This window comes from Manis pentadactyla, chromosome 5, assembly GCF_030020395.1.
Source record: "Manis pentadactyla isolate mManPen7 chromosome 5, mManPen7.hap1, whole genome shotgun sequence".
Classification (NCBI taxonomy): Eukaryota; Metazoa; Chordata; class Mammalia; order Pholidota; family Manidae; genus Manis; species Manis pentadactyla.
In genome coordinates, this window is record NC_080023.1 from 6,754,161 (window position 1) to 6,782,015 (window position 27,855).

At 47.3% G+C, this 27,855-nt stretch overlaps 1 protein-coding gene across 1 annotated transcript in view; it reads left to right on the forward strand.

Annotated features, from left to right (window-relative positions):
• Positions 1-1,698: 1,698 nt before the first annotated feature.
• The window catches only part of OTOP1 (otopetrin 1), a 39,512-nt gene continuing 13,355 nt past the window's right edge, over positions 1,699-27,855 (forward strand). The window contains exons 1-4 of the mRNA XM_036921118.2: positions 1,699-2,262; positions 13,917-14,053; positions 17,150-17,208; positions 23,100-23,230. Of these exons, the coding sequence (XP_036777013.2) occupies positions 1,851-2,262; positions 13,917-14,053; positions 17,150-17,208; positions 23,100-23,230 (739 nt within the window). The 5' untranslated portion in view covers positions 1,699-1,850. The remainder of the gene's footprint in view (positions 2,263-13,916; positions 14,054-17,149; positions 17,209-23,099; positions 23,231-27,855) is intronic.

The window sequence follows — 27,855 nt, forward strand, 5'->3', positions numbered from 1 at the left end:
CACGCTCTAAGCTTCGTACTGATGCACGCATCACCCGGTCACCACCTGCCTTTTCACACTCATTTCTGTGCGTGTGCTGCGCCTTGTCTCTGGAACTCCCTCCCTGCCCTGCCCTATGTCACCGGCCGGATCCTGCTCCTTGGTGGAAAGACTGGCAGCTGCTGCCTCCTCCAGGAACCTCTCACCCTTTCCGGCAGACTCAGGACTCACCAACCCTCCCCTCCAGGCCGTGCGGCTGGGAGGGACTGATTGCTCCCTGTGCCCTGCAGGCCACGAGCTCCTAGAAGGCAGGGCTCGCTCAGGGTCGATGCTCCCCGGCTTCCCAGTTGGTTCTCAATAAATCCTTGTCTACTGAGGGTGTCTCCTCCAGAACGTCGGCTCCGTGAGGGCGGTCTTTCATGGGGGAATCCCCGGTGCCTAGAACAGAGCCTGGCAGACGGTCCAGCGCTGGGTAAATGAGTGTTGGTCACATGAGCGAATGAACTGACAAAAAAGAAGGCAAGGCAAGGTCAGCAGGTTGACCCTCCCTGTCCAGCCTCCCCTGCCCCCGCCTAGCCAGGACCCTCTGGCGGCCAAAAGCAGCTACGTAATTCGCTGGATCCACTGCAAAGTGAAAATGCGGGTCCTCTTGTTCCAAAGGTAAGAATTTCAGGATGGCAGCAGCGGGCTACACCAAGGGGCACAGGGTGCCTCCTGAGCACCGCCCGTGTTCCTGCATGGGTGGCTTGCCCATTCGGCAGGCTGCCGTCTCTGAGGCTCTTGTCCACAGGTCCTCCCCAGCGCCCTGCTGCCCACCGACCCTTCGGCCAGCTTGCCCTTAGGGCGCGCTTTAGAAGAAACCCCCGGGAGATCTCATCTCGGCGACATTTGTGCGGGGCACGGTGGCAGACACTTTGGGCGGGATGGACCGCTAAGGGAGGCGCTCCACGCCCGCGGTCCCAGGGAGGACGCTGGGCACCCCAACCCCCAGCTCCGCTGGGTTCAGAAGCAGCTCCCCTTTCCCTGGAGGAGGGAGAGCGATGATCTCGTTTCTTGGGAAGTGCCTCCTGCCTTGACCGCATTTGAGCATCTCCCGGCAGACACACAGGTACACTAGACAGACAAACAGAGACGCCAAAAGACACCGGCACCCCCTATTCATAGACCTAGGGACAAGCGCTGGACGCACTCCACCCCCTCCCCTCACCAACCAGACAAACCCGACGACAGACGGCCAGAGACCTGAGCAGAGAAAACACGGCAGGAACACGCAGGGACGAGGAGGACGGGCAGGCGGACTCGCGCCCACGGACCCTTCCGGGTTCGCCTGACCTCGGCGATGCACAGCGGCCCGCGCCGGTGCCCGCCCCTGCGAGCCCCACGCGCCCATGCCCCCGGGCTGACCCAGAGCGACTGCCCGTCCTCACTCCAACCTTGGGAGCCCGCCGCAGGCACCTGCCGCCAGCCAGGGCTTCTGGGGCGCCGGGCGGCGGCGCGAGGGGACAGGGCTGCTGAAGCTGGCGGGGTCCGGGCGCGCGGCAGGGAGAGCGGGGGGACGCGCGGACATCCGGCAGGGTTGGCCGGGGCCCCGGGCGCCAGTGCCCTCGGCACTGCGGAGTTAAGGGGAGTGGGCAGTGCGCACCGGGGAGCCGAGGAAGCCGGGGCCAGCCCGGGCTAGCGGGTGCGGACGGTGCTAAGTGGGCCGGGTGGGCACCCTGCGCGAGGGCAGTAGGGGAGAGGGCGGGCTTCGGGGTGTGATCAGGAGAGGGGTGCTGATTGGCAGGGATCAGGCCTGGGGCAGCGGCCAGGGACCGCAGGCGGGGCCAGGGCTGCAGCCGCTCCCGGGACTAGACCGTGCGGGCGGCTCAGTGATGCCAGAGGGCCAGGGCGCGCCCGCCTCTCCCCCGGCGGCTCCGAGCGCCCCGGACAGGGGGTGGTCGGGGCCCGCGGTCGGCCCGGCGCCCCGGCGCTCAGCTCTGGCGCCCTCCGAGTCCCCCGTGTCGCCGGCCCCTCGGCGGGGCGCCGTCTGCGCCGGCGTCCCCCAGAAGCTGGCCGAGGCGCTGAGCAGCCAGTACGGGCTGAACGTGTTCGTGGCGGGGCTGCTGCTCCTCCTGGCCTGGGCCGTGCACGCCTCGGGCGTGGGCAAGAGCGGCCTGCTCTGCTTCCTCACCGCGCTCATGCTGCTGCAGCTGCTCTGGATGCTGTGGTACGTGGGCCGCGGCGCCGCGCGCCGCCGCCTCCCCCGCCTCAAGGACACGCACGCAGGCGCGCGCTGGCTCCGCGGTGAGTCCCCGAGCGGCGGGCGAGTGCGGGGGGCCCAGCCTGCTCGCCCGCCAGCTGCAGCCCTGCGCCCTTCCCGCCCTGTGACTTCTTCCCGTCAGTCTTTCCTGCCTGCGTCTTCCGGGGCGTCTTTTCTGGCTCTCCGGTCCTACCCTTCCTCTTTGCCATCTTTGTTAAGCCTGGGTTTTGCAGCAGGCTGTTCTCTCCGCCTTCAGGCTCTTGACTTGCACGCCACCATTGGCCACAGTGAAACAGAACTGTTCCTGCCTTTCCTTGGCCTAAAGCCCTGCAGTGGTGCCACTGACCCCATGATGGAGGCCACTCTCCCTGCCCGGGCATTCGAGGCCGTCTAAGATTTGGCCCCAGGTGGCCTCTTCAGTGGTAACCCTCCTCTGCCCTTATTCTGCTGCAGCCTCTAAGGCTTTGAACTCCCATCACAATATTTCATGTTTCCATGGCTTTGCATATTCTGTTCCCTCCTCCTGGAATGCCTCCCACCTTCTCCCCTTTACAAGACAGGCTCAGGCCTCACTGCACCCTCCCTGGTGAGGCTTTTCTGGCTCCCCCACCCCTGACTGCACTCCTCCACCCCCAACTGAGCCCTAGGTAGATGCTGTTCTTGTTGACACGTCTGTCCCCTCCAGCACACTGGGGTTGCTCTGTGCTGCTCACGTCTTAGCCCTAAGCCACCTCAGGGCCTGGCATAGAGCAGGTGGTAAGAAAATGATGGGCTGAAGGGATGAATGACTGGATCAACGCTGCGGCGGAAGAGGATAGAGGCACTTGCTGGGGACTCACAACATGTTGACTGAAACATCAGGATTGGGGCCCTGCCCTCCTCAAGGAGCTCCCATTCATGAACGGGAGATAGGTACGATGCGGGGCAGAGGGAGGAGGTGGACAGGAGCCTGGCTGTGGAGAAAGCCGCTGCCTGAGGAGCCTTCACGGATAAGGCCGTGCATTTCACTCCAGGCACTCAGACACATCACCCGTCTCTATCTGAATTCTCATGTCAGGCCTGAATTTAAATATCCCTTAGAGTGTGGCTTTCACTTTCCTTGCATAACCTTGAGCAAATTATGTAGCCTGCCCCCCATCACACACCGTTTTTAGCATGTGTGCAAATGGACTCACACACTCGGGTGGTCCATTGACTGCTCAATATGGTGTGGAGGCTGCGGGAGGGAGGGGTTGTGGGGGCACCCAGCACACACTACTTCTCCTTCCCACCCACATTCCCTTCAAAGGTCAGGCCCCAGCGCCACCTCCACGCACCTGGCAGGAGCGACTCCTCACTCCCCGGGGCTACCGCGGCTGTCCGCGTAGAGCTCTTCTGGTCCTTACCGGTTTCTGGATTGTATTCTGACTAGTTGGGTATGAGCCTTATCATCCGATGAGATTTTAGGTTTCTTAGGTCCAGGGACCGTGCCTCATTCATCTCGCCTTTGGAAAAACTGGACACAACTCCAGGGCAGCCCAAATGCCTGCTCTGAAAATGGCTGTTTTAAGGAGGTTCATGGTTTTGTGGCTTTCTGAAGAACAGCAGAACCCATGCCATCACAAGCACAAACAAAAATGGAAACCAAGCGTTATTTTAAGGATACTGACTTACAGAGGCTTCCACCCCATGCTTTCCTGTAGCAGAGGGATCCTTGCTTTGTCCCCTCCTTCCTCCTTCCCTCCCTCCCCTGCTCCCCACTTCCAGGAAGACTCCAAGCACTGGAGCTGGAGTCAGTGGGTGAATGGTGGTGCCATTTCCCAAGACTGGGGGGACAGAAGGGGATTCGGGGTGGAGATGCAGAACGGTTTTCTTTGGAGTACATGTTACATTTGGGATTTCTATTAGATACCAAGTAGTGATAGAATAAATGAGACACTAGAGAGAGCACATAGTAGCTGTTCAATAAATGGTGGCTGTTTAGGCACTCAGCAATTTTCCTCATAGCATAACCATGCAAATGAGGTGTGTGGATAATGGAAATGGTGCTGGTCCTGGGGGCTTGGCTGGATCTCTCAGCTTTGTTAACTTCACCCTTTGGAGTCCTGGGTTCCTCATCAGTAAAATGACAATCCTGGCCACCTCCAGAGAGGAGCTGGGAGATGCCAAGTGAATGCAGTTTGCAAAGTGCTGTCCATCCCTGTAAATAAGCTGCAACTCATCAGAGAAGCAAGAGGTTAATTATCCTGAAAGAATGTTGGGAGGCCATTGTGCCAAGGGAAGGGCCTTCAGCTCCATCCTGGACTGAGGTTTTCCCTGGAATCATAGCTGGAAAGACAGGTTTGATTTAGCTCTGACCTGGCTTCTGTGACAATCTGGGAAGTCGGGTTCTGAGACAGAGCCAGCCTGTGGAATCCCGGGCATTGGGGTTTTTCAGAGAAAGTGTTTGGGTCTTGATATAAGCTGTGAGGCATTTCTTTGAGTAAGAGACATCCTGTTCTGCCTACTGGGTAGGAGAAAATGAAGACTTCCTTTGGAACAAAAACTACTGACTTATTTTAAAAATCTGGTAGAAACGATGAATTGTTAACCCATCTCTTCTATTTGCTAAGTAAAGAGATTGATTTCTTCCAGAAGAAATACCAGCCTGGATGGTTCATGCCAGCCTAGTGTGTGTAGAAACACAAAACCCAGTGAATAGCTATTTCATCCTTTTCATTCCCAGGAGCCTGTCTCTATTCTGCTTCTAGTCTCGTAAAAGACTGCAATGGTAAAAGCAGAGCTTTTTCTTGTTTCTGCCTTGTCTCAAACCCAGAGAAGTGTTATTAGCACAAAATTATGGGAATGATGGTGATGAGAATAATAGCTACGCTTATTGAGTGTGTCTGGAATGCAGGTACATTACAGCATTGTCCCAGTGATTTGTCACAGCAATTCTTTTCTTGTGTGTCTGCATAATCACCTCCAAATTTACTCCTTTTATGAGATCAGATTTTTATGTAGTGCTTTTTCTTAACATGAGGCACACCCGTGTATATGACATATTACATCTGTGTTCAGCGTGCCATCCGTGCAAACCGGCTGCTCATTGTCCCTTAGGGGACTGGAAGTTAAGGGGCAGCCTTGAGCTGCTTATGTGAGATCACTCCAGGGGTGGTGGCTGGGCAAACTGTAGAGATAAAGGTCAGGAGCACGGTGATGGGTTTGGGAAACAGGTTGTCCCTGTATGTGAGATAGTAAAGGGTGCTGAAAGAGATGGGTCCCAGTGCATGAGTGAGGAGGTGTGGGCGCTGTGGGGGATGGTGGCAAAGAGCAGAGGAGGGGGCACAGGAGGGGGAGGGAGGCTACAGGACACAAAAGTGCCTGTAGTCAGGAGCCCACAGTGGGTTATAGAGCAGTCAGGACTCACAAGACACTACGGGAGGATGAAGGTGCGCTGAACACCAGTCTGGGGATCCCTTTGCTTTCCTGCCTCAGAATCCATGCTCTTCTTAATTTAATGGTCTCACTCTTCCACAGACATAGCCTCCCCAAGACACCCCTTGTTTCCCTGAGCTTCTGTCCCAGCTGCAGGTGTGTCCCCGCAATTCTTTTAATAGCTCTATTGAGATATTCACCCATTTAAAGTGCACAAATCATGGTTTGTAGTTTATTCACGGATAAGTGCAACCTTCACCCCAATTTTAGAATATTTTTACCACCCTAAAGACACATAGCACCCGTTAGCTATCACCCTCCACACCTTTTATTCCCCCAGCCCCAGGCAACACCAGTCTACTTTCTGCCTCTAGATCAGCCTAGTCTGAACAGTTCCTATGCATGGAATCATGGAATATGTCATTTTTGTGACTGGCATCGTGTTTCCAACCTCATGACAGTTTCTGAGGTGGGTGTTATCACACCCATTAACCAGGGCAGAAAGCTGAAAGGGCTTCAGGAGGAGGAATGAGTCCCCCATCACTGGCAAGATTCAAACAGATGAGAAATAGAAGAGGTATAAGCTCCTTGCCTCGAGGCAGATGGAGTAATATTCACAGAAGGCAGAGAATGCAGACCTTCACTTGCATTTTGCTTTCATCTTCTCCATCGAGCAGAAAGATCGTTAAAATCTGTAGAGAGGAACAGAGATGGGGGCCAGGCCCACAGCATGGACACAATGTCTGTGGTACCTGGGCACAGCCCTCGGTTCTGTTTTGTCCAACAGCCTGGGCTGAGCTTCCGTTCTTTGCAGGCATTGGCTGGGCTCTGGGATGGCAGGGTGCTCAGGCACGGCCCTGCCCGGATGGTGCAGGAGAGGGTGGGAGGGGCAGCAGGGCGTGACGGCTAAGGTCATGGTCCCCGGTCAGGGCCTGTGGCTCCACTTCTCTGCCTCCCTTTCCTCATCTGTAAAATGGGGATGATGACAGTGCCTGTCCCATAGGGTTGCTATGAAAATCAGTGAGTCAGTACACACAAAATACCTCGAGAAGCCTCTGACACATAGGAAAAGAAATATATTGCTGTTATGAAATACATGATTCAGTAGAATGATGTGCAGGAGATGGGTGGGTGGGTAAAAGAGTAGCCTGGGAATGAGGGTTTGGGGGTTAAGGTCAGGTCCCTAAAGGAAGATGTTTTGTTTTTGCTGGAGTCTGGAATTGAGTCCAGAGATGCTGGCAAGATGTGTTAGGTGAAGACCCTACATGAGAGCTTCAGACTTTGGCTTTGTCTTGTCAATAATGGGGAGCCATTGAAGGTTTTTTAAAAAGGGAGTGATGGGATTGTATTTGCATTTCAGAATGATCACTCTGTCTGCAGGGCGGAACCTGGGCTTCAGAGGAGTAAGACAGGAGGCTGGGAGACCACTTAGGAATCGAATGGACTCAGGGAGAATATGTAGGGTCTCAAATTCAGCTGCCCTGATTTTAAAGAAAGATGACAGAATACATAGACTTTAGGGAACTGAGAATGACAGTGACACCCAGCAAAATTCTGGAGCAGATCACCACGCAGGGAGTTTTGAAGAATTCCTTTAGGAAGGGGAGCAGTGATGCCCAAAACCTAGCCCCCTGATATTTACTGAATCATCCATCAAATGAATGGATGGATGGTTGGATGGATGGATGAATGAATGAATGAATGATGACAGAAATCTCCAGGTGAGAGGATGGCAGCTCCAGAAGGCCGGCTGAAGTTCAGGGTGAGGAAGAACATTTTAATATAAGCACCCCCTGGTGATGGAGGGTGCACTGGGAGAGATGGTGGACTGCCCGGCTCTGGGCACATCCCAGTGGAGGCCAGATGGCTCCAGTCGTGATGCACTGGGAAGCGTCCTCACAAAAGACGGGAGATGTAGGCTAACTTTGTGGGACTTTCCCCCTCTAAGAGTCTGTGGTTCTGGACTCCTAGGAGGCCTTTGGGTGCCTAACACAGAGGAGGGGTCTCCCCTCTGCCAATGCTAGATATTTTAGGATTATTCTCAAGTAATGTGGCTGGTAAACTTCCTGTCGGTTCTAATTTGTTAAGCTTTTCTTGTGGTTGAATGATGATGGTAATGTTGATAATAATAGAATTACAGAATCTTTTATGTATGGGGTGCGGATCCAGGTGCTTTTAAAGTGGTGACTTATTCAGTTTTCTCCACATCCCTAAGAGACAGGAAATCTTATTGTTATTATCCACACATTTACAGATAAGGAAACTGAGACACAGAGAAGTTAAGTCATTGCCCAAGATTATCAATTAATAAATGATAGAAAACAGGATTTGATGCCAGACAGCCAGCTCTTCCCACTCCCCTCCACTGTCTTTTTATAGCATATTTGATTTTTGTTAATATTCTATTGACATCCAAAATTATATATTCTTTTTCTGAGGTGTGCAAGGCGATATTATAAGACCAAGCTTATTGATGGTGTGATTCAATTCTTCCATGTCCTTACTTATACTTTTTCTACTAGATTTGTCTAATTCTGAAATCTTCCAATCTATTTTTTTAAAGTAACAGTTAAACACATAAAACAAAAACTATTTCGTTTGGGCACACATGTAATTACTATGTCTTCCTCATCATATGTTATGACTTCTTTTCAGGTACATGATAAAGGTAGAAAGAGTCTTTATTTTACTTATTACATCTAACCTTAAATTCCATATGGTCCGATATTAATAGTTATTCCTGCTTTCTTTTTGATTACATTTCTTAGTTCCTCTTTGTCTACCCCTTTATTTTTTCACCACTATCACTTAGTTAAAAGTGTCATTTATATAAAGAGCATATAGTTAGGTTTGTTTTAATTCAATATTCCCACCCTTGTTTACTGGTTAATGGGAGAGTTAGGTCACCCTTATTTACTGTAATGATTTATACACTCGACTTTATTGTTTCCATTTTTCTTTATGATGATTATAATGATTTGTTTTACATATTTTCCCCTCAATTTCCTTTTCCACATGATTGCCTTTGGGAGCGCTTGAACATCGCTTTTTATTTGTGTTTTTCTACTTAATTAATGATTATCTCCCCTTTCCTCATTGTCCTGATCAGATGCATGTGACTCCATTCTTTTCTGAAAATAAAATACTAAGCGTTTCCCCCAGCAGTGCACATTCCTTCCTGCTCCGAGACCCTCCACTTCCTCTGTTCCAGTGAGATGAGGCCTTTAGGATACACTTGCCTTCCCTTTATGCCCCTTTGTTCTCCCAGTACCCATCTTTACCATGAGACTTTTAAAAGGTTTTCATCTCTGCTCCCCACCCAGTACCTCCCCAACTTTATTCTGTGTCATAGCTCTTTACAAAACATGAAAACTACACATTTGCAGGCAGTTTATCCTCATCCGTTTGGATTTAACTTCTTTTATCTTGTTTTCTTTACTATTACTGGATTATTCACCCACCCACCCACCCATCTATCCATCTGCTTACCCACCCATCTATCCACCCATCCATCCACTATCCATTCATCCATCCATTCACCCATCCATCCACCCACCCACTTGGCACCTTCTCTCCTTTCTTCCTACCCGTCCTTTCCTCCTTTGTCCCAATATACATCCGTGTACTTTTCCAATCTTCTGCAGTTTGTTGCACAACTGTTCCCTCTTCTTTTCACCTCCCTAGTGATAAAGACTCTCTCCTAGTTCACTGGTTGTTCAGTTAAAGCCTTTTGTCAGATAAGTCACGTGGTTGATATTTGTCTCCCATCCTCTGTTCTCTGCTCAACTGTCACCTTCTCAGAGTTCATTTCTGACTGCCCATCATCAACCTCTATCTTCTTCCCTCCTTGACTTTTCTTCATGCACTTAGCACTTCCTGACATTTCTTCTATGTTTATTACTTATTTGTTAATTTTCTGTGTCTTCCCCACAAGAATGTTAAACTCATCAAGGGCAGATACTTTATTTTATTGGCTTTTAAAATATCTCCAGGGCCTGGGACAGTGCCTGGACTATAGCGGTACTCAACAAATAGTTGCCGAATGAGTTGCATCTTCATATTTTTAAATATCCTTCTGCCTTTTGCCCTGACACGTGGGTGATGTCTTGGCTGGGAACAGGGTTCTTGAGCAGCAGCCCCTTCCTTGCAGTGGCTCTGGCTGCTCTTCCCCTGGCTTCCGGTTTCCCGTACTGCAGATGAGAAGTCTGGTGCCAGTTAGCCCTCCCTCTATATTTTGTGCATACCCAAATTTATGACAATATTGTACATATATATTTTTGTTTCTCCAGCAATCTTATTTGTTTAAGTTTGAGGCTCATTCATAATGTCTCATTCATAATAGGAGTTCCCCAAACTATTTGTTGTATACATAGATGGGTGGATGAAGAAAGGAAGGATTTGAAGCGTGTGAGTAGTATATGATGTACTTATCACAGCCCTTGAAATGTCAGTGGCAGAGATGTTCTAGATCGGTGGTTCTCAAGGTGGAGTCCCAGACCAACAGTAGCAGCACTGCCTGGGAACTTGTTAGGGATGCAAATTTTGGGACCCCACCCCAGCCCTGTTTGGAAACTGCTGGGGAGCCTAGCACTCTGTCCTAACAAGACCTCAAGGTGATTCTAATGCCTGTTGAAGGTTGAGAACCACTGCCATGGACCAATCTCATCTTATAGATGGGGGAAACTGAGGCTATGAGCAGAGAAGTGACTTATCTGAGCCCACGCACGCCATCAGTGGTACAGCCAGGACCGGCGCCCAGGTTCCCGTAGCTCCAGCCTGTGCTCTGGCGGTACTAACCAGGCTGCCTCGCCTCATCTCACTCCTTCTTTTTGTGATCCAAACGAACTGTTCATTTGTCAAACCATTTCAAAGCACTAGGATTGAATCTCCCATCTTACAACGTTTCTGATTTCACTGGGCGCTTTCCAGGATTTAAAAAGATGTGACTCAGTTGTTTCTATAAGACTTTGAGCAATGGAAATGCGCCAGGCGATTGTGTTACTTTTCCCTGGAGGCTCCTTGGGCTGCAGTTGTAATGCTATCCCAGTGGTAGGAGACTGGTAGGGCTCATGCCCTTCTGTCTCTCTTGCCATAATGCGTGTCTCACACTGTCTGATTTCCTCCCCTTCGTGGGAGAGGACGGGTGAATGGTGGTCAGTGTTGGCCCAGAAGATGGATCAGGAACTTTGATGTTGATCAAAGCCCCACGATCACTGTTTTTCTTCCTTATTTCATTTGTTACAAGTTTCTTTTTAATATATTTTGTATATTCCTTTCCAGTCCTTTTTTCATACACACATTTTGTTTGTTTTGTTTTTGTTAAACACACATTTTATTTAACCATGCTTGTTATAATCACTGAAAAATATTTCTGTTCTTTACTTCACCTAGCATAGGCCCTTTCCATGCCATTGCTATAGATACCCTGTCATTTAAAAAAAATAGAGCTTTTACTTCATAAAAGTTTTACGTTTCCAGAAGAGCTGCAAAGACAGAAGAGAGTTGCTGACATACCCCTCATCCTTATTCTTTACAGAGCAGGATTTTAGCATTTTAGCTGAGATTTCTGAGCAGGATGGTGATACTCTTAGATTGATCTTTTTTTGGGAAAAGTTTCTAGAGGCCTTCTGTGGATTTGGCCAAACTTTATTGAATGTATACCATTTGTCACACCCTGCGATATGCACGGGATGGGCACAGTGATAAATAGGACACAGTATTGTCTTCTAGTTTCAGCTTATCAGACCAGTAATAGAATTTATTATGAAATTTACCAATCTAATTATTCTTTAAGTGTATAGTTCAGTAGTGTTAAGCCAATTCACGTTATGCAATTATTCTCTAGACCTCTTTCATCTTGTAAAATTAAACTTCGGTCCCCATTACATAACACTTCCTCCTCTCCCGCCCCAGCCCCAGTAGCCACTATTCTACTTTCCATGTCTATGAATTTAACTATCCTAGGGAACCTGATAAGTGGAATCATACAGTATTTATCCTTTTGTGACTGAGTTTTCTTACTTGGCAAGATTCATCCATGTTGTAGCATGTGTCAGCATGTTTAAGACTGAATAATATTCCATTGTGAGGAGCGACCACATTTTGTTTATCCATGTATCTGTGGCAGGACACTTGGGTTGCTTCCACATTTTGGCTATTGTGAATAATGCTGCCATGACATGAACACAGGTGTTCAAATATCCCTTTGTGTCCCTGCCTTTGATCCTTTTGAGTATATACCCCCAAGCGGAGTTGCTGGATCCTGCGCAAGTGATGCAGGGCAGGGACATGGGACGAGCATCACGATTAACTTTTCCTGCCTGTGATGAAAAATGCTGAGATATAAATAGTGTGATAAGAACAGGAGGACTACATCTGAAGGCTAAGGTTCCATTTTGAAAACCAGGGAGTTAGGAAGTAAGATTCCTAATATATGTTATGATAATTAGCCAATAACCGACCCTATCTTAAGGCAGGGCAAGCAGTTCTAAATGGTATGTTCCCAGTGCTTGAGGGTCACCACTATCTTGGAGACCAATAACACTGGACTAATAAATTCTTTGTGTTAAGTTTATCTTGCAGAAAATCTGGAGGACTGACTATGGATGATATAAAATGTCTCTCACTAGAGATCACTATCACGAGACCACATATCAAGCCCATGCTCCCCTGGCCCTTTACCCCATTCTTGAAATCCCTAGAAGACATGAATCCTAAGCCTTTAAGCATGCCTCTTCTCTGAGGCTGCCTACAGTCCCCTTTCTTCGAGTGTGTACTTTGCCTTAAATAAAGCCTTCTTGCTGCTCAATTTACAGTGTTTTATCTCTGTTCTCTTCCACGATTCTGTTTTCTTGAGAGATTAATAAGAGACATCTTTTTCCAGTGGTAAGCATCTTTGTTTCTTTGCTATTTCATTCTGTGTTCTAGACTTAAGCACACATTTTCTCTCTGTGTTCTACTTCAGATAAGTAGGGAGGGGCTGTTGAGATCTCTCATTTGTGTTTGCAAGTTCCCCTCTCCTGCATGCCCCAGACAGGACTGCAGCTGTGTATGATCATGTTCTTTTGCAGCCTGCCCGAAAATCTATTTTCTTTGCTTGGGAAGTTCTCAGAACATATTATCACTCCATCCAGTGCTCTGAGGCTCCCCCAAATTCTGAGTGGTAGGGGTTTATTTCTCACACTGTGCAGACTCAAGTGGACACTGGCTGCCAGGTGACTCTGGCTTTAGGAGCTGGCAAGAGATCTTCCCTGTGCCAAGCAGGAGTTCAATGAACTTCCGTGTCCTCCCTCAGTTCTTCCTTGCTCTCTACTGCCTGCATGGCTGCTGCCATTCTCACTTTAATGAATTCCTCCCTTCCCTACACCACTTGGATCCATTTGTGAATTCTTTCTCAATCAGAATCAAGAACCCTTCTCCATCCAGGATGAGGTTTCACCTAGTGCGCAGGGAGGGACACCCCCAGGAGCAGCTGCCTGGCAACAGAAATGCTATTTTAATTTTTGGGGAAATTGCCATATTGTTTTCCACAGCGGCTACACCATTTTAGGTTTCCATCAACAGTGCATAAAGGTTCTAATTTTTCCACAACTTTGCCAACATTTGTTATTTTCCTCCTGTCTCTCTTTCCTCCTTTCTTCCCTCCCTCCCTCCCTCCCTCTGTCTTTCTTTCCTTTTCTTGAAAGCAGGCATCTTAACGGATATGAGGTGGCGTCTCACTGTCATTTTCATTTGTATTTCCCTAATGATGCATGTGTTGAGCATCTTTTCATCTGTTAACTAGCCATTTGTGTATATCTTCTTTGGGGAAATGTCTGAGTCCTGTGCCCATTTTTTAATAGTGTTTTTCTCCCGTTCTGTGGGTTGATGGTGTTCTCTGATGCACAGATGGCTTTTCATTTGATGCAGCTGAATTTATTTATTTTTACTTTTGTTGCTTGTGCTTATGATGTCATAGTCAATAAATCATCACCAAATCCAACATTATGAAGATATTCGCCTCTGAGTTCTTCCAAGGGTTTCATAGTTATAGGTTTTACTTTTAAGTCGTGATCCATTTTGCTTTAATTTTGTATATGGTGTGAAGTAAGGGTCCGGCTTCATTCTTTCACAGGTGGATCTCCAATTTCCCAGCACAACTGGGAACAACTATCCTTTCCCGCTGCACGGTCTCGTCAGCCTTGTTAAATCATTGATCATATATGTGAGGGTTTAATGTAATTTATTTTGAAATGACAAAAGTGCATATTAAAAAGCGTTCATATGTGTGTGTTTCTACCCCTTCCCCGCATCCCCCATTTAGGGAGTATCACGTTGTTTGCAGTCATTACCATCATTCTGGGATGCCTTAAAATTGGGTACTTCGTTGGATTTTCAGAATGTTTATCAGCCACTGAAGGAGTTTTTCCTGTTACACATGCGGTACATACTTTATTGCAGGTAAACCACATGGCATTTATGTATGTTCCTTGGCTCCTGTTACGTGTATCCCAGGGGATTTAAAATGGAGTACGTGGAGGGCAGCGTAGGGTGAGCTCAAGTCTGTCTCTGAGGCTCAGTCCTTTAGCTGCCTGCACTGTAAGAGGGGACTCTGTGTGCCCTTGGCCACCTTTGTGGGGATCCCATGAGGCAGAACCTGTGATGATGAAGCGTCAGAAAATTCTGCCAAGCTGGAGTTCACCAGAAAAGTCTTGGGAGAATTTTAATAAAACAGTTTTATTGAGCTAGATTCATAGGCTATACAATTCAGCCTTTTAAAGTGGACAATTCAGTGGTTTAGTGTGTTTACAGGGCTGTGGATCCATCACCACAATCAGTCTTAGAATATTTTCATCACTTCCAGAAGCCATTACAGTCACTCCACTGGGTCATCAAATCACTTTTTTTGTTTGCTTACTTGTGGATTAAAATCTTTTGGAAATGTATTTAGAGGTTCTTTCTCAGCCTTGTTAAACTTGGTCTGGCTGAGAAATACGGATTTGACATACATAATTTAAGTATATAGCTTGGAATCAGAAAAATCTTGTGTTTAAAAAGAATCTTCGATGGACCTCCAGTGTGACTTTCATCCTGAGATGAAAATCCCTGGTAATCATTGTCAGAGTCGGGATCCCTGTTACTCTAATGATCAAAGTAGTAATTAATATTTCTGTAGAACTTGGAGTATTCACAGTATTTTCCTTTATCACTTTGTGCAATGCTTGTAACAACTCCAGAAACACAGGTGTTGGGTCATCACAGTCATTTCTAAGGAAGAAGTTGGAGATCAGAGAAGACAGATGACTTACCTGAAGTTACAGTCAGGACATAGTGGTCTTCTTCTCCATACAAGGCCATGAACTTGGTCCATGGATACTACTATTGTTCAAATATTTCTGGATTCCCAGTTCGAGAACATTCTTCAGGACCAATTTTCCACCCCCAGGATGCCAATGATGCCAATTTTGAACTCCATCTTTTGTCCAAGGTGGTCTCCAGTCTGTGCACCCAGGCAACTTGCCAGACAGCTCTTGATGATCTTAGGATGTTTCTTGAGATCAAACACATTCTCACCAGCGAAGCTCTTTGAAGCTCTTTGCCAAATGAGCCAGGCAGCCCGTTAGTTCTGTGGTAGCACGTGGAAGGCCAGCAGCTTCCTGCGGGACTAGTTTGAAGGGGTCACCTTGCATTTGAGATTTGTTCTGGACTGAACTATGCCCTCCCCGAATTCATGTGCTGAAATCCTAACCTCCAGCACTTCAGAGTGCGACTGTGTTTGGAGTCAGGGTCCTTACAGAGGAAACTGAGGCTGAATGAGGTCGTATGGGTGGGCCCCAATCCAACAGGACTCAGGAGAGGTCCTTATGAGAAGAGACTGGGGCACAGGCACCCAAGGGAACAACAGTGTGAGGACAACTGGGGAGGCCATCTGCACGCCAAGGAGAGAGGCCTCAGAAGCAGCCAACTTGCTGACCTCCCCATCTATGCTTCTGGCCTTCAGAAGTGTGAGAAAATTCATTTCTGTTGTTTTAAGCCTGCCAGTCTGTAGTACTCTGTTACAGAGGTACCAGCCAACTAATACAAGAGGTAACTGGCTGTTTATTTTGGGGAATCAGATCCCATGGCGACAGAGACTCCTGGTGAGAGCGGCGACAGTGTGGAAAGCCTTCGTGAGACCAGGGAGAACAACTTCCCTCCTCCCTTCCCCGCTGGACCGGCAAACGCTGTTCTCGGTACTGGGAACACGGGGTGAAAGCCATGGTCTGAGCTTAAACAGGGAGCTTCTTAAAATGGGAACCCAGAAATATTCTGAGCAATGCCACTGTCAGGGACCAAGTTCATGGACTTCCAGGCGGCTTGTGTGGAGGAGGAGAAGCAGCGGTGACTCGGGCAAGTCATTCTCCTCTCTGCGCCCTACGGAGGTTTCAGTACGACGGACGGGGAGCCATCCACAAAGACAGACCATGACGGCAGCGGGGCTCGATGCTTTGACCAAAGTCTCCCAGTGCTGTGCGAGGGCCTGTCCCCAGCTTTGAGGTGCAGGGTGGTTTCTGCCCCGGGGAGAGCCCCAGAGATGTCAGTGAAGGAGGGGTGTGGTGCGTCAGAGACCACTGAAAGAGGGCATTCTGGGGATATGCAGCCTTTCCACATGACGGGGAGGAGAGCTGGCGGATGGGCACAGACTGGGGGGGCGGTTTTAGTGTCGGGCCTCTAAGCACGGACTCGGGTCAGACCCCGTGGCCCTGGCTCACAGCGGCAGTGTGACCTCGGGCAAACTACTTACCTCCCTGGGCCTCATGGTCTCATCTGTAAAGTGCCTACTTCATGATGTCGTTTGGAGGATTAAAGGTGCTGATGTGTGTAAAACACTTTGCAGTGAGCGCTTGGTTAAGGCTAACGGCCACAATACCCTCCCAGGTAGGTTCTGCTATCATCCCCATTTCACGGATGGGAAACCAGGTGCAGAGAAGTTCACCATCTTGCCACAGTCCAAAGTCACCAGTCTCGGCACACAGGCCCCACCCCAGCGTCCGCCCAGCAGCCCCTACCCTGTGTTGCTACTAGGGAGAGCATGCTGGGGGCTGCACAGCGTATGTGACCGAGTGAAATAGAAGGCCAGCCCGAAGCAATTCTGTTTTCTTTAAAGCACTCAAAATTTGGGTTCTGGCCCCTGGCACAGTAACTGCCCTTGGCCTTTTCTCAGATGAAGCCTGACCTGGGCATGTGAGCAGGTTCGCAGCGGTTAGGACAGCCAGGCCGCCACCTCCCATGGTCCCACGGCAGACGTCTGCCATCTGCCTTGCCACCATTTCCTCCGAAACCCGGAGACCTCACCAGAATCTCACTCCAGGGCTCACCGAGCACTGTCCCCACTGGGGAATGGCACTGCCATCTGAGATGAGGATGGCGACTTGCCATTCTCGGGGTGGGAGGTCACTGATGTCCCCAGTATTTTCCCACACCTTTTCCTAAAGTTGTGTAGCTTCTCAAGGGTGCAGATGTAATGATGCTCTTCCCATTGATGTGTTTTTCTCTCCTTCCTTCATTCCCGTCTAGGTCTGTTTTCTTTGGGGGCATGCAAAGGATATCATCCAGTCTTTCAAAACACTGGAAAGGTAACAATCGTGGATAATTGCCTCATATGTTGAAGCTGGTGTTCACTTGGAACAAACAAAACTCATCACTGCCATCTTGCTTGGGTTATAAAAGTGAGAGCAACTCTCCTCTCCATCCTGACCAGTGACTCCTTCACTCATGGCCCTGAGAAGAGACCTCTCCCTGCCTTAGCCTCTTCCTGGGCACAGTCCTGCAAGCAGGGGATGTCGGTTGCAGTTTCACTCTGCACTTCCCCTTTGTGATCCTCAGTCTCCTCATCTATAAAATGGAGATATTAGCACACCAACATCTGAAGACTGAATGATGTAAAGCTTGTGCCTGGTGCATAGCAAGCACTCAGTGTGCTGGGTCCATGATTACTCCATCCATCTCTCTCTGGAGGTGGTGTGAGGATCAAGGGAAAGAATCTGTAGGATAATGGGGCAAATTACCTAAAAGCAAGGTATTATCGTCATGGGGGAAAGCCCTACGTGCGCACATACAGATGAAGAAAGGGACCCGTCCTTGCTTTATAGAAAAATCCCTCATCATAAGTGCCAATCAGGAACAGAAAACTCTCCAGTGCCTTTGAAATGACAACTGACATTTAAAAGATTGATTTATGTATGACCATTGGATAGAACTATTTTAATAGACTTTTGGAATAGAAATAACTTTCACTAATCTCATTATGCAAAAAGGATCAGCTTCAACAAGCAGTTGGGCATCTGTTGAGTGCCTACTGTGTGCAGGGCCAGCTGCAGGCACTGTTGGGGATGGGCAGTGGCGGTGGGCCAGGTGTCCCGGGGACGTATCGTCCCGGAGCTGTGCACTGGCCGCCTGTGTTGTGCCCTGCGCTGCCCCAGCTGTCGCCTTGGCGGTTATCCTCAACCCCTGTGTTAGCAGGAGAGGCCACGCCTCCTTCTGGGGGAGGAGCAAGGGAGGCGTGGCAGGGGAGGGGCCAGAGGAGGGCCCTGATGCTCCTGCCTCCAGGGGAAGGGAGTGGACAAATGGGGTCAAATGAAGTTCAGGCCCCTAGGACCCAGCAAAGATAACATATGGTCCCTGAGAGCAGGGCGAAGACTTCCACATCCAACCCGCATTAGGCCTCCTGTGGGCTCTGTGAGGGTAACTGTGTTTCTCTGCATTACGTGGGGGAAGCAGCAGGTGTCTGCAGGTTAGGGCCTTGCCCGGGTCTCCGGAGTGCAAGCGGTGGGCGTGGCATTTCCTTCCTGGTTTCTGCCGTTCTGTGCGCCTGTCACGCGCCCTTCCTCCCATTGGCGGGGCTGGGCTCTGTTCCCGCTTGAAGGAAAATGTGCTGTTCTTGGATTTCACTTCATCTACTCCACAGAGAGTCTTTAAAAATTGTACTTTTTTCCCTGATAAAGCTTGTAAGGATACAGTAGAATTGAAAAATCACCATAATGCCACTGTATGGACTGAATGTTTGTGTTCTCCCCAAATTCAGATGTTGAAGCTCTAACCCCTGATGTGATGGTGTTTGGAGGTGGGGCCTTGGGGGGTAATTCGGTATAGATGAAGTCATGTGGGGGGGCCCCCGGTGGGATCAGTGTCATTGTAGGAAGAGCCACGGGGGAGCCCTCTCTGTGCACACCCAGAGGAAAGGCCACACGCGGACATGGTCAGGAGACGGCTGTCTGCAGGCCGGCAAGCGAGCCCTCACCAGAACCCAGCCGGCCTCACCTTGATCTTGGACTTCCAGCCTCTAGAACTGGAGAGATAATTGTCTGTCGTTTTGTTAATAGCAGCCTGAGCTGAGTCACCCACCACCCAGACGTAATTGTTAACATTTTGATGTTTCCTTCCAGTCTTTTTTCCATGAATAGATACATATTTCTTCCCTTTTTCCTTTACACAGTTGTGGTCCTGCTCTTCTCACTCTGCCTTTATTTCTGTTTTATTGTTAACGTTTCCTGCTGCCAGTCTTTTTCTACACCATGGTGTTTACTGATTGCATGGTATGTCATCACCACAGTTTAACTAATACCGTGGTGCTTGCTAGTCTGCTTGGGCCACCATAACGGAAGTCCACAGACTGGGAGGCTTAAACAACAAAAACTTATCTTCCGACTGTTCTGGAGGCTCAAAGTCCAAGATCAGGGTGCCAGCAGGGTTGGTTTCTGGTGATGTTTCCATGTCTTTGCAGTGACCACAGGGGCCAACTGGGTCTCCTTGGCCAGCAGACGGCTGCCTTCCTCCTTGTCCTCACATGGCCTTTTCTCTGGACAGGGAGAGAGAGAATTCTGGCATCTCTTCCTTTTCTTATAAGGATACCAGTCCTGTTGGATTAGGATTCCACCCTGATGACCCCATTTAACCTTATTACCTCCATAGAGGGCCCTACCTCCAAATACAGTCACCTTAGGGGTTATGGCTTCTACATATAAATTTTGAGAAGGCACAATTCCAGTCTATAACACCTGTTGTGAGACAGTGAATCTTCCTGAAAATGTTGTTGTCATTACAATTAGCACTGTGATGAACATCTTCAGTCAATATGTTTGAGCATTTCTGATGATTAGTTTGGCATAAAGGGTGAGATGTTTTCCACAAATGTATACTGGGCAGCTTGTCTGTAGCCAGGACCTCCTGGCTGAGCAGAGTGAACTTGCCTACGTATAATACACTTTCTTTTATGTGTGTTACTCAGGAGGTCTTCTCTCACAACAGCCTTGTCAGTTAGGGACAATAGGACTATCGTGATTCCATTCAGCAGATGAGGAAACTGAGGCTCAGAGAAACAAAGCAGATATCCCAGGTCAGGCAGTTCACCTGTGCATAGCTGGTGGGATGTGAAAGTCAACTTTAAATCCATGGCTATTTCCACGTCTTTGCAGTGACCACAGGGGCCAGCTGGGTTTGCTGGGCAGGACTTTCTCTTTGCTTAGTCGCTTATTTAATCACAGCATCATGACCTTTGGGCCCACTTCCCTCCAGGCAGAAATGGGTCTTTGGCTTTGCTTTCTAGACCTGGGTTGTCCAACGCAGCAGCCACCAGCCATGTGTGGCTACTGAGCACTTGAACTGTGGCTAGTTCAAGCTGACATGTGCTCTTAGTATAAAGTGAACACCGAATTTCGGAGACTAGAATGATAAATAGAACATAAGATATCTTAATCGTAATTTTTTTGGTGTTGATTATATGTTGACATCACAGTATACTAGATACACAGGACTTAATAAAATACTATTAAAATTATTTTCACATGCTCCTTTTCACTGGTTTTTTTAAAAAAATGTGGCTACTTGACAATTTAAAATTACACATGTGCTTACATCTGCGTTCTTGCATTATCTTTTTTCTGGACAATGCTGCTCTGGGCCAGGTACCCAGGTATTTACTCCCCAGTCTTTCATCTTAGTCACAAGGATGCAGTCCTGCCTTGACCTTCCTGTTGAGTGATTGGACACAAGTCTCTCTGTCTCTGGGTCTGTTCCCTGAATTGGGCAGTGAAAAACTCGACCAGGTGTGCGTGTAGCTTGATTTAGTCTGTTTTGTTTGTAGGGCAAAGTGTTACGCATTTTTTAGTTACTTACCACCTTTAAGTTTTAAATTTGGACTTCTGTAGAAAAACTGGAATCCCAAGTGTTTATGGCAACAAGGAGTTAGAGCTGAGTGGGGATTCTTCCCTCCAGATGGGGCTGTCCTCTCAGTTTGCTACAGTCCCCACCACTCCCTAATAACCCTAGACCTGCTTTATTCACTGACATTTCCTGCCAGGCCCTGGAGGCTTCAGAATTTACCAGTCCTGGTCTTTTTGTTTTTTCTGGTCTTTGGAGCCAATATTCTACTAGCCCATGCTTTTAGTACATACAGGGTTTTTTTTAAATCCTGATCTGAAAATCCCCCTTTAACTGGTTTGAGTCATTTACTCTTCCCGGGGTGAGGTTTAGAGGAATAATGGTTGTGAAAGCAGAGATGGAAATAAAATTAAGATTGTAAATGGCTCATGGAAACCTTCTCTTTATTGTGATGTGATGTTATCGGATCCAAGTATGAGAAAGACGACCTGGTTTTAGGAAATGATGTCTGCCCTTGGTTTGTAGGATGGTTTCCAGATCAAACCAACAGGAGGCTACCAGCTCGCAGGGGTCTTGCATGGCAGAACAGCCTGCATCTGTGGGCAGCACTGGTGTTTTCTTGTTGGGTTCAGTGGGCCTGGGATTGGACACCACCATTTGGACCAGGATAGAAGAAGAGAAAGGGGAGCTGTGTGCATTATAAGTAAAAGAGAAACCAGCCAGCCTGAGGCACATGGCATTGTCTGCATTTGTCAAAAGCTCTTTACAATGTCTCCCAGATGCCCCGGGGACAGCTGGCCACAATCTATACAACTGGGCAAGCAGGAGGGGCACGCAGATGTGCAAACATCTGACTCAGACACCCCTGGAAGGCTGTTTCCTTCTGCAGCTGTACCCGGGCCTTATGCAGCTGCCAAAAGAAGCCAGGGTTCAGATAAAGAGAGGTTGTTTGCAGTTGCTCACGGGAGCCCCAGAGGAGTCAGCTGAGGTTAAAACTCAGAGAAGAGGAAAGGTCAGGGTTGAGGACCCAGTAGGTCCTACCACGTTTCCTGTAGGCAGATCATGGACAAGTGTGATCATGGTTAAACAAGTTGGGGTCATACTTCCTCTGGGCCTCTGCTCTCCAACCAAGGAGGGATCAGTTACACACACGTTTCAAGGAGAGCCTCTCAAATCAGTATTAGCTCTGCCTGCTACATGCAAGGTCCACTTTTCAGTATCCTAGAAGCTACCAATGTGAATATGTCTTAAACTGGCAGGCATGGGGAGACTTTGGAGGTTTTGAAACAAGCAGTAACCCCATCAGAGCCATATTCCCCACAGACCTCTCCTCTGTTCCTGAGTCCGGTGTCCACCTTCCATGCCATCCCCTTTCTTCTTCCTCAGGAGGCAGTGTAGCCTAGAGGCAGGGGCAGGACTCTGGGTCAGAACAGCCCTGCTGCTTACAACTCTTCAAACCCCAGTGAGGCTGCTTACTGTTTTGTGACCATGCTTACTTCCTGAACATACCTGAGACTCCAGCAGCTCAATGACATCATCACAGAACAGGCTCTTTCTACGTTTCTGCTCTGCCATCCTCAGTGGGTTAGGGTTTCATCTCATGCTGTCTGCTTCATGGACACAAGATAGCTGCCACAACTCCAGCTTTCATGTCTACATTCAAGGCTGGATAAAAAAGGCAGAGGGACATTAGGCTTTTCTCATTCTTACCTTTTTTGTCAAGAAAGCAGAAGTTTTTTAGTAGTGCCAGTAGATCTCACCTCACATCCCAGTGACCAGAATGGTCATATCTGGATGCAAGGGAGGCCAGATGGCACATCGCTGGCTTGTTTGGTGTATTTAGAGGGAAGTGGCAAGGCAGAGGGGATGGATGATGAATGTGGGGTTGGCCAACCAACAGCAAGGGTGTATCCAGCTCTCCAGATTGCCAGTGAGCCCTTCGTCCTTCTTTCCCTCACTGCTCTCTCCTCTCCCCTTCTGGAAGGGCTTGGGGTATGGTGGGGCTGGCTGCCTGCTTTCAGTAAATTCCCATCCTTGGATCCCTTCTTCCAAGATCCAGTTTCTTTTTGTCCTATAGACAGTGAGTTGAGTACTAGCAGGTTCACGATTAAGGCAGAATACCAAGACCATGGTTTTGGAAGGTCCCGTGGCACTGCCCCCCCAGCTAGACAGGGGCTCACGGAGAGGCTGAGCTACCCGACGAAACCAGAAACATGGCTAAGAAAGAGGCGCGCGCATGTGTGTATGTGTGTGTGTGTGTGTGTGTGTGTGTGTATGTGCGTGCGCACACACATGTGCAATGTCTCCATCTCCCCTTGGGGCTCTGAGCTTCCCAGGGCTGCTCAAACTGAGTCCTTGTGTTTTTCAGGTTTGGGGTGATCCACTCAGTGTTCACCAACCTGCTTCTGTGGGCCAACAGTGTCCTGAACGAGTCAAAGCACCAACTTAACGAGCACAAGGAACGGCTCATCACCCTGGGCTTTGGGAACGTAACCGCAGGTGAGTGCTCAGAGCTGCTCTGCTCTCCGGGGGGACGTCTTGGGAGCCTGCAGAGGCTCCGATGCTGGAGCTGGGAGGGCGGACTCCTCACAGCTGCAGGGCCCTCCAGCTCAACATCAGCCAGACGGCGCTCTGTTGTCGAAAACCTTTCAAAACCTCCCAAGTCTCTCAGCCTGGCTCCACAAATAGGGCGTGGTGAGCATGATTAAAGGTTTCTTCAGTGACTTCGGACTTATCAGACCCAAGGGTTATCATTTTGATGACCATTTCTCATGGTCTAGCTTGGTATGGAAAAGAATGTCTTTGTTTACAAGATTGGCAGTTGTTTCTATTTGTGTTTTTAATTAAGCCTCTATTATCAGTTCTTTCTACTGAAAGTATAGCTTTAAAGAGTCCATAGACGTCTAATGGTGGGTTGTGGTTAATTGGTTTCAGTTTATTTGAAGTTTTTACTTAACTCTACGGGGCTTATAATTTTGGCCCATCTTTATCCCCCCCTGTTCCTATTTGAGAGCCTGTAGTATAGTACTCATCTTCGTATTTTCTCCCAAAGTTCTTTAGCATTTGTGATCTTTCACTTCTCTTTTAAAGCCTTGGGGTTCAGAGGAATGTGGGGTAGAGGAAGGTGCGATGTACCAGGAACTGGATGCCCCAGGTTTGGGGCCTGTTCTCAACACATACTGGCTGTGTGACCTTTGGAAGCCATCCCATGTCTCTGAGCCTCGCATTTCTGATTGGTAAAGTGAGGAGACCTGAACCATGTACTTTCAAAGAGTCCTTCCAGCATTAATGTGCTACACATTATACTCATTGTAGGAGCCCGGCCAGGCATGGAGAGCAACTTTCAAGCCATGTCCTCCCCAGTGGGGTGGGGCCGCTGAAAGCAAGGTCATTGCTCTGTTTTCTTCGCCCCCATCCTGCTCCGCTAGCAGCCCACTAGGGAAAGTCTCCTTCTCCTTGGGCCTCATTTCCCTGTTGGTAGCATTACAGAAACAGCAATAACAAAAACAAACTTTTACTAAGCATTTGCTGAGTGCCTGGAGCTGTTCTAGGCACTTCATGTGGCCCATTTAATTCTTGTCCCAACACTCAGAGGTAGTCAGCATTGACCTTGCTATACATAAAGCCACTGAGCCACAGAGAAGTCACCTAAGTAGCCCACGATCACACAGTGAATAAATGATTGAGCCAGGATTTGGTCTAGCTCCAGAGACCTCTGTGAAAAGATGGGATTAGATTAATTTATGGAAAAGAGACTCTGTCAGCTCCAACATTTGTTAGTCTGAAACTTTGCTCTTGATTTCTCCCCCTGTTACATAGTACTGTTTGGGGTTACAAGTGGTGGAGAAACTCCTTATGAATTGAAAATTCACTTTGGCAGCGTTGTGCAAAAGTGAGGGTACTTAGTGCTACCACAGCTTTTCCATCTGATTTTAAAGTGGCATATGCAATATCATAAATTTAAAAAATGACAGTGTAAATGAAACACATCTACAGTAACACCTACCCAGAAATGCACCTAAATGCTGTTAATATTTGGCAATTTCCTTGTGGTGTGCTATTACTTATTTATAGTTAAGATTCTCTGTCATGTGCTATTATTTATAGTTAAGATTATACTGTATATATTCAATCTTTGTCTTCACTGCAAACTACCATAAGAAATAGACTTTACATTGCAACCTAAATGCATACATACCCACATGTGTGTACACATATGTCATGAAATGATAATCTTGCTATATCAGAGACACTCTCAAAGTTCAATTATATTAAATTTCATTCCATTCTTTCCCTTCTATTTCATTACGATTCCATTCTGTTAAAAAATACATTGGTTGCTATCCTCTAAATTGACTTCACAACTGAGTACTGGGTTGTGAAATGCATTAAAAAAATAATACCTGGATATACAACTAGTCCATTGTATATCCACTTCACACTTTCTAAATTATTGGACACTAAGGCGTTTCTCTTCTTTCTCTCTCACACACAGTTTTACCTAACGTTTTGATTAATTTTTGACTTGACCCTTGAAAACAGATTGGAATTACAGGTCAGAGACTCTATCCATATCATCTTTAAGGTGTTTGTTACATATTTGATTACTTATGTACAGCATTTTCCTCTGCCTTATAAAATGGTTCCTTATGCCATTTCCATTGACTTCCAGAAGGTGGTGCCAACTTGCACTCCTGTTACCAATGAGTGACAACTGCCAGGCTTGCTAGCTTTCCCAGGATGAAAGTCTTTGCTAATAAGAAAATGCATTTTCACTCGCAAAGTTATTATTTAAAAAAAATTTTTTTATTAAGGTATTATTGATATATACTCTTATAAAGGTTTCACATGAAAAAACAATGTGGTTACTACATTTACTCATATTATCAAATCCCCACCCACCCATACTCCATTGCAGTCACTGTCCATCAGTATAGTAAGTAAGATGCCACAGATTCACTGTTTGCCTTCTCTGTGCTACACTGTCTTCCCCGTGACCCCTCACACCATGTGTACTAAACATAATATCCCTCAACCCCCTTCTCCCTCCCTCCCCACCCACCCTCCCACACCTCCCTCCCCTTTGGTAACCGCTAGTCCCTTCTTGGAGTCTCTGAGTCTGCTGCTGTTTTGTTCCTTCAGTTTTACTTTATTGTTATACTCCAAAAATGAGGGAAATCATTTGGCACTTGTCTTTCTCCACCTGGCTTATTTCACTGAGCATAATAACCTCCAGCTCCATCCATGTTGTTGCAAATGGTAGGATTTGTTTCTTTCTTATGGCTGAATAGTATTCCATTGTGTATATGTACCACCTCTTCTTTATCCATTCATCTACTGATGGACACTTAGGTTGCTTCCATATCTTGGCTACTGTAAATACTGTAAATAGTGCTGCGATAAACATAGGGATGCATATGTCTTTTTGAATCTGAGAAGTTGTATTCTTTGGGTATATTCCAAGGAGTGGGATTCCTGGGTCAAATGGTATTTCTATTTTTAGTTTTTTGAGGAATCTCCATATTGCTTTCTGCAATGGTTGAACTAGCTTACATTCCCACCAGCAGTGTAGGAGGGTTCCCCCTTCTCCACATCCTCACCAGAAATTGTTGTTCTTAGTCTTTTCGATGCTGGCCATCCTTACTGGTGTGAGGTGATATCTCATTGTGATTTTAATTCGCATTTCCCTGATGATTAGTGATGTGGAGCATCTTTTCATGTGTCTGTTGGCCATCTGAATTTCTTCTTTGGAGAAGTGTCTGTTCATATCCTTTGCCCATTTTTTAATTGGGTTATTTGCTTTTTGGGTGTTGAGGCATGTGAGTTCTTTATATATTTTGGATGTTAACCCCTTGTCACATATGTCATTTACAAATATATTCTCCCATACTGTAGGATGCCTTTTTGTTCTGTTAATGGTCTCTTTTGCCGTACAGAAGATTTTTAGTTTGATGTAGTCCCATGTGTTTATCTTTGCTTTCGTTTCCCTTGCTTGAAGAGATGCATTCAGGAAGAAGTTGCTCATGTTTATATTCAGGATATTTTTGCCTATGTTGTCTTCCAAGAGTTTTATGGTTTCATGACTTACATTCAGGTTTTTTATACATTTCAAGTTTACTTTTGTGTATGGGGTTAAACAATAATCCAGTTTCATTCTCTTGCATGTAGCTGTCCAGTTTTGCCAACACCAGCTGTGGAAGAGGCTGTCATTTCCCCATTGTATGTCCATGGCTCCTTTATCATATATTAATTGACCATATATGGTTGGGTTTATATCTGGGCTCTCTAGTCTGTTCCATTGGTCTATGTTTCTGTTCTTGTGCCAGTACCAGATAGTCTTGATTACTGTGGCTTTGTAGTAGAGCTCGAAGTTGGAGAGTGTAATCCCCCATGCTTTATTCTTCCTTCTCAGGATTGCTTTGGCTATTCGGGGTCTTCTGTGGTTCCATATGAATTTAAGAATGATTTGCTCTAGTTCATTGAAGAATGCTGTTGGTATTTTGATAGGAATTGCATTGAATCTGTAGATTGCTTTAGGCAGGATGGCCATTTTGACAATATTAATTCTTCCTATCCATGAGCACAGGATGTGTTTCCATTCATTGGTATCTTCTTTAATTTCTCTCATGAGTGTCTTGTAGTTTTTAGAGTATAGGTTTTTAACTTCCTTGGTTAGGTTTATTCCTAGGTATTTTATTCTTTTTGATGAAATTGTGAATGGAATTGTTTTCCTGATTTCTCTTTCTGATAGTTCACCATTAATGTATAAGAATTCAACAGATTTCTGTGTATTAATTTTGTATCCCACAACTTTGCTGAATTCAGATATTAGATCTAGTAGTTTTGGAGTGGATTCTTTAGGGTTTTTTATATACAATATCATGTCATCTGCAAACAGAGACAGTTTAACTTCTTCCTTGCCAATCTGGTTGCCTTTTATTTCTTTGTGTTGTCTGATTGCCATAGATAGGACCTCCAGAAATATGTTGAATAAAAGTGGGGAGAGTGGACATCCTTGTCTTGTTCCCGATCTTAAAGGAAAAGCTTTCAGCTTCTTGCTGTTTAATATAATGTTGGCTGTGGGTTTGTCATATATGGCCTTTATTATGTTGAGGTACTTGCCC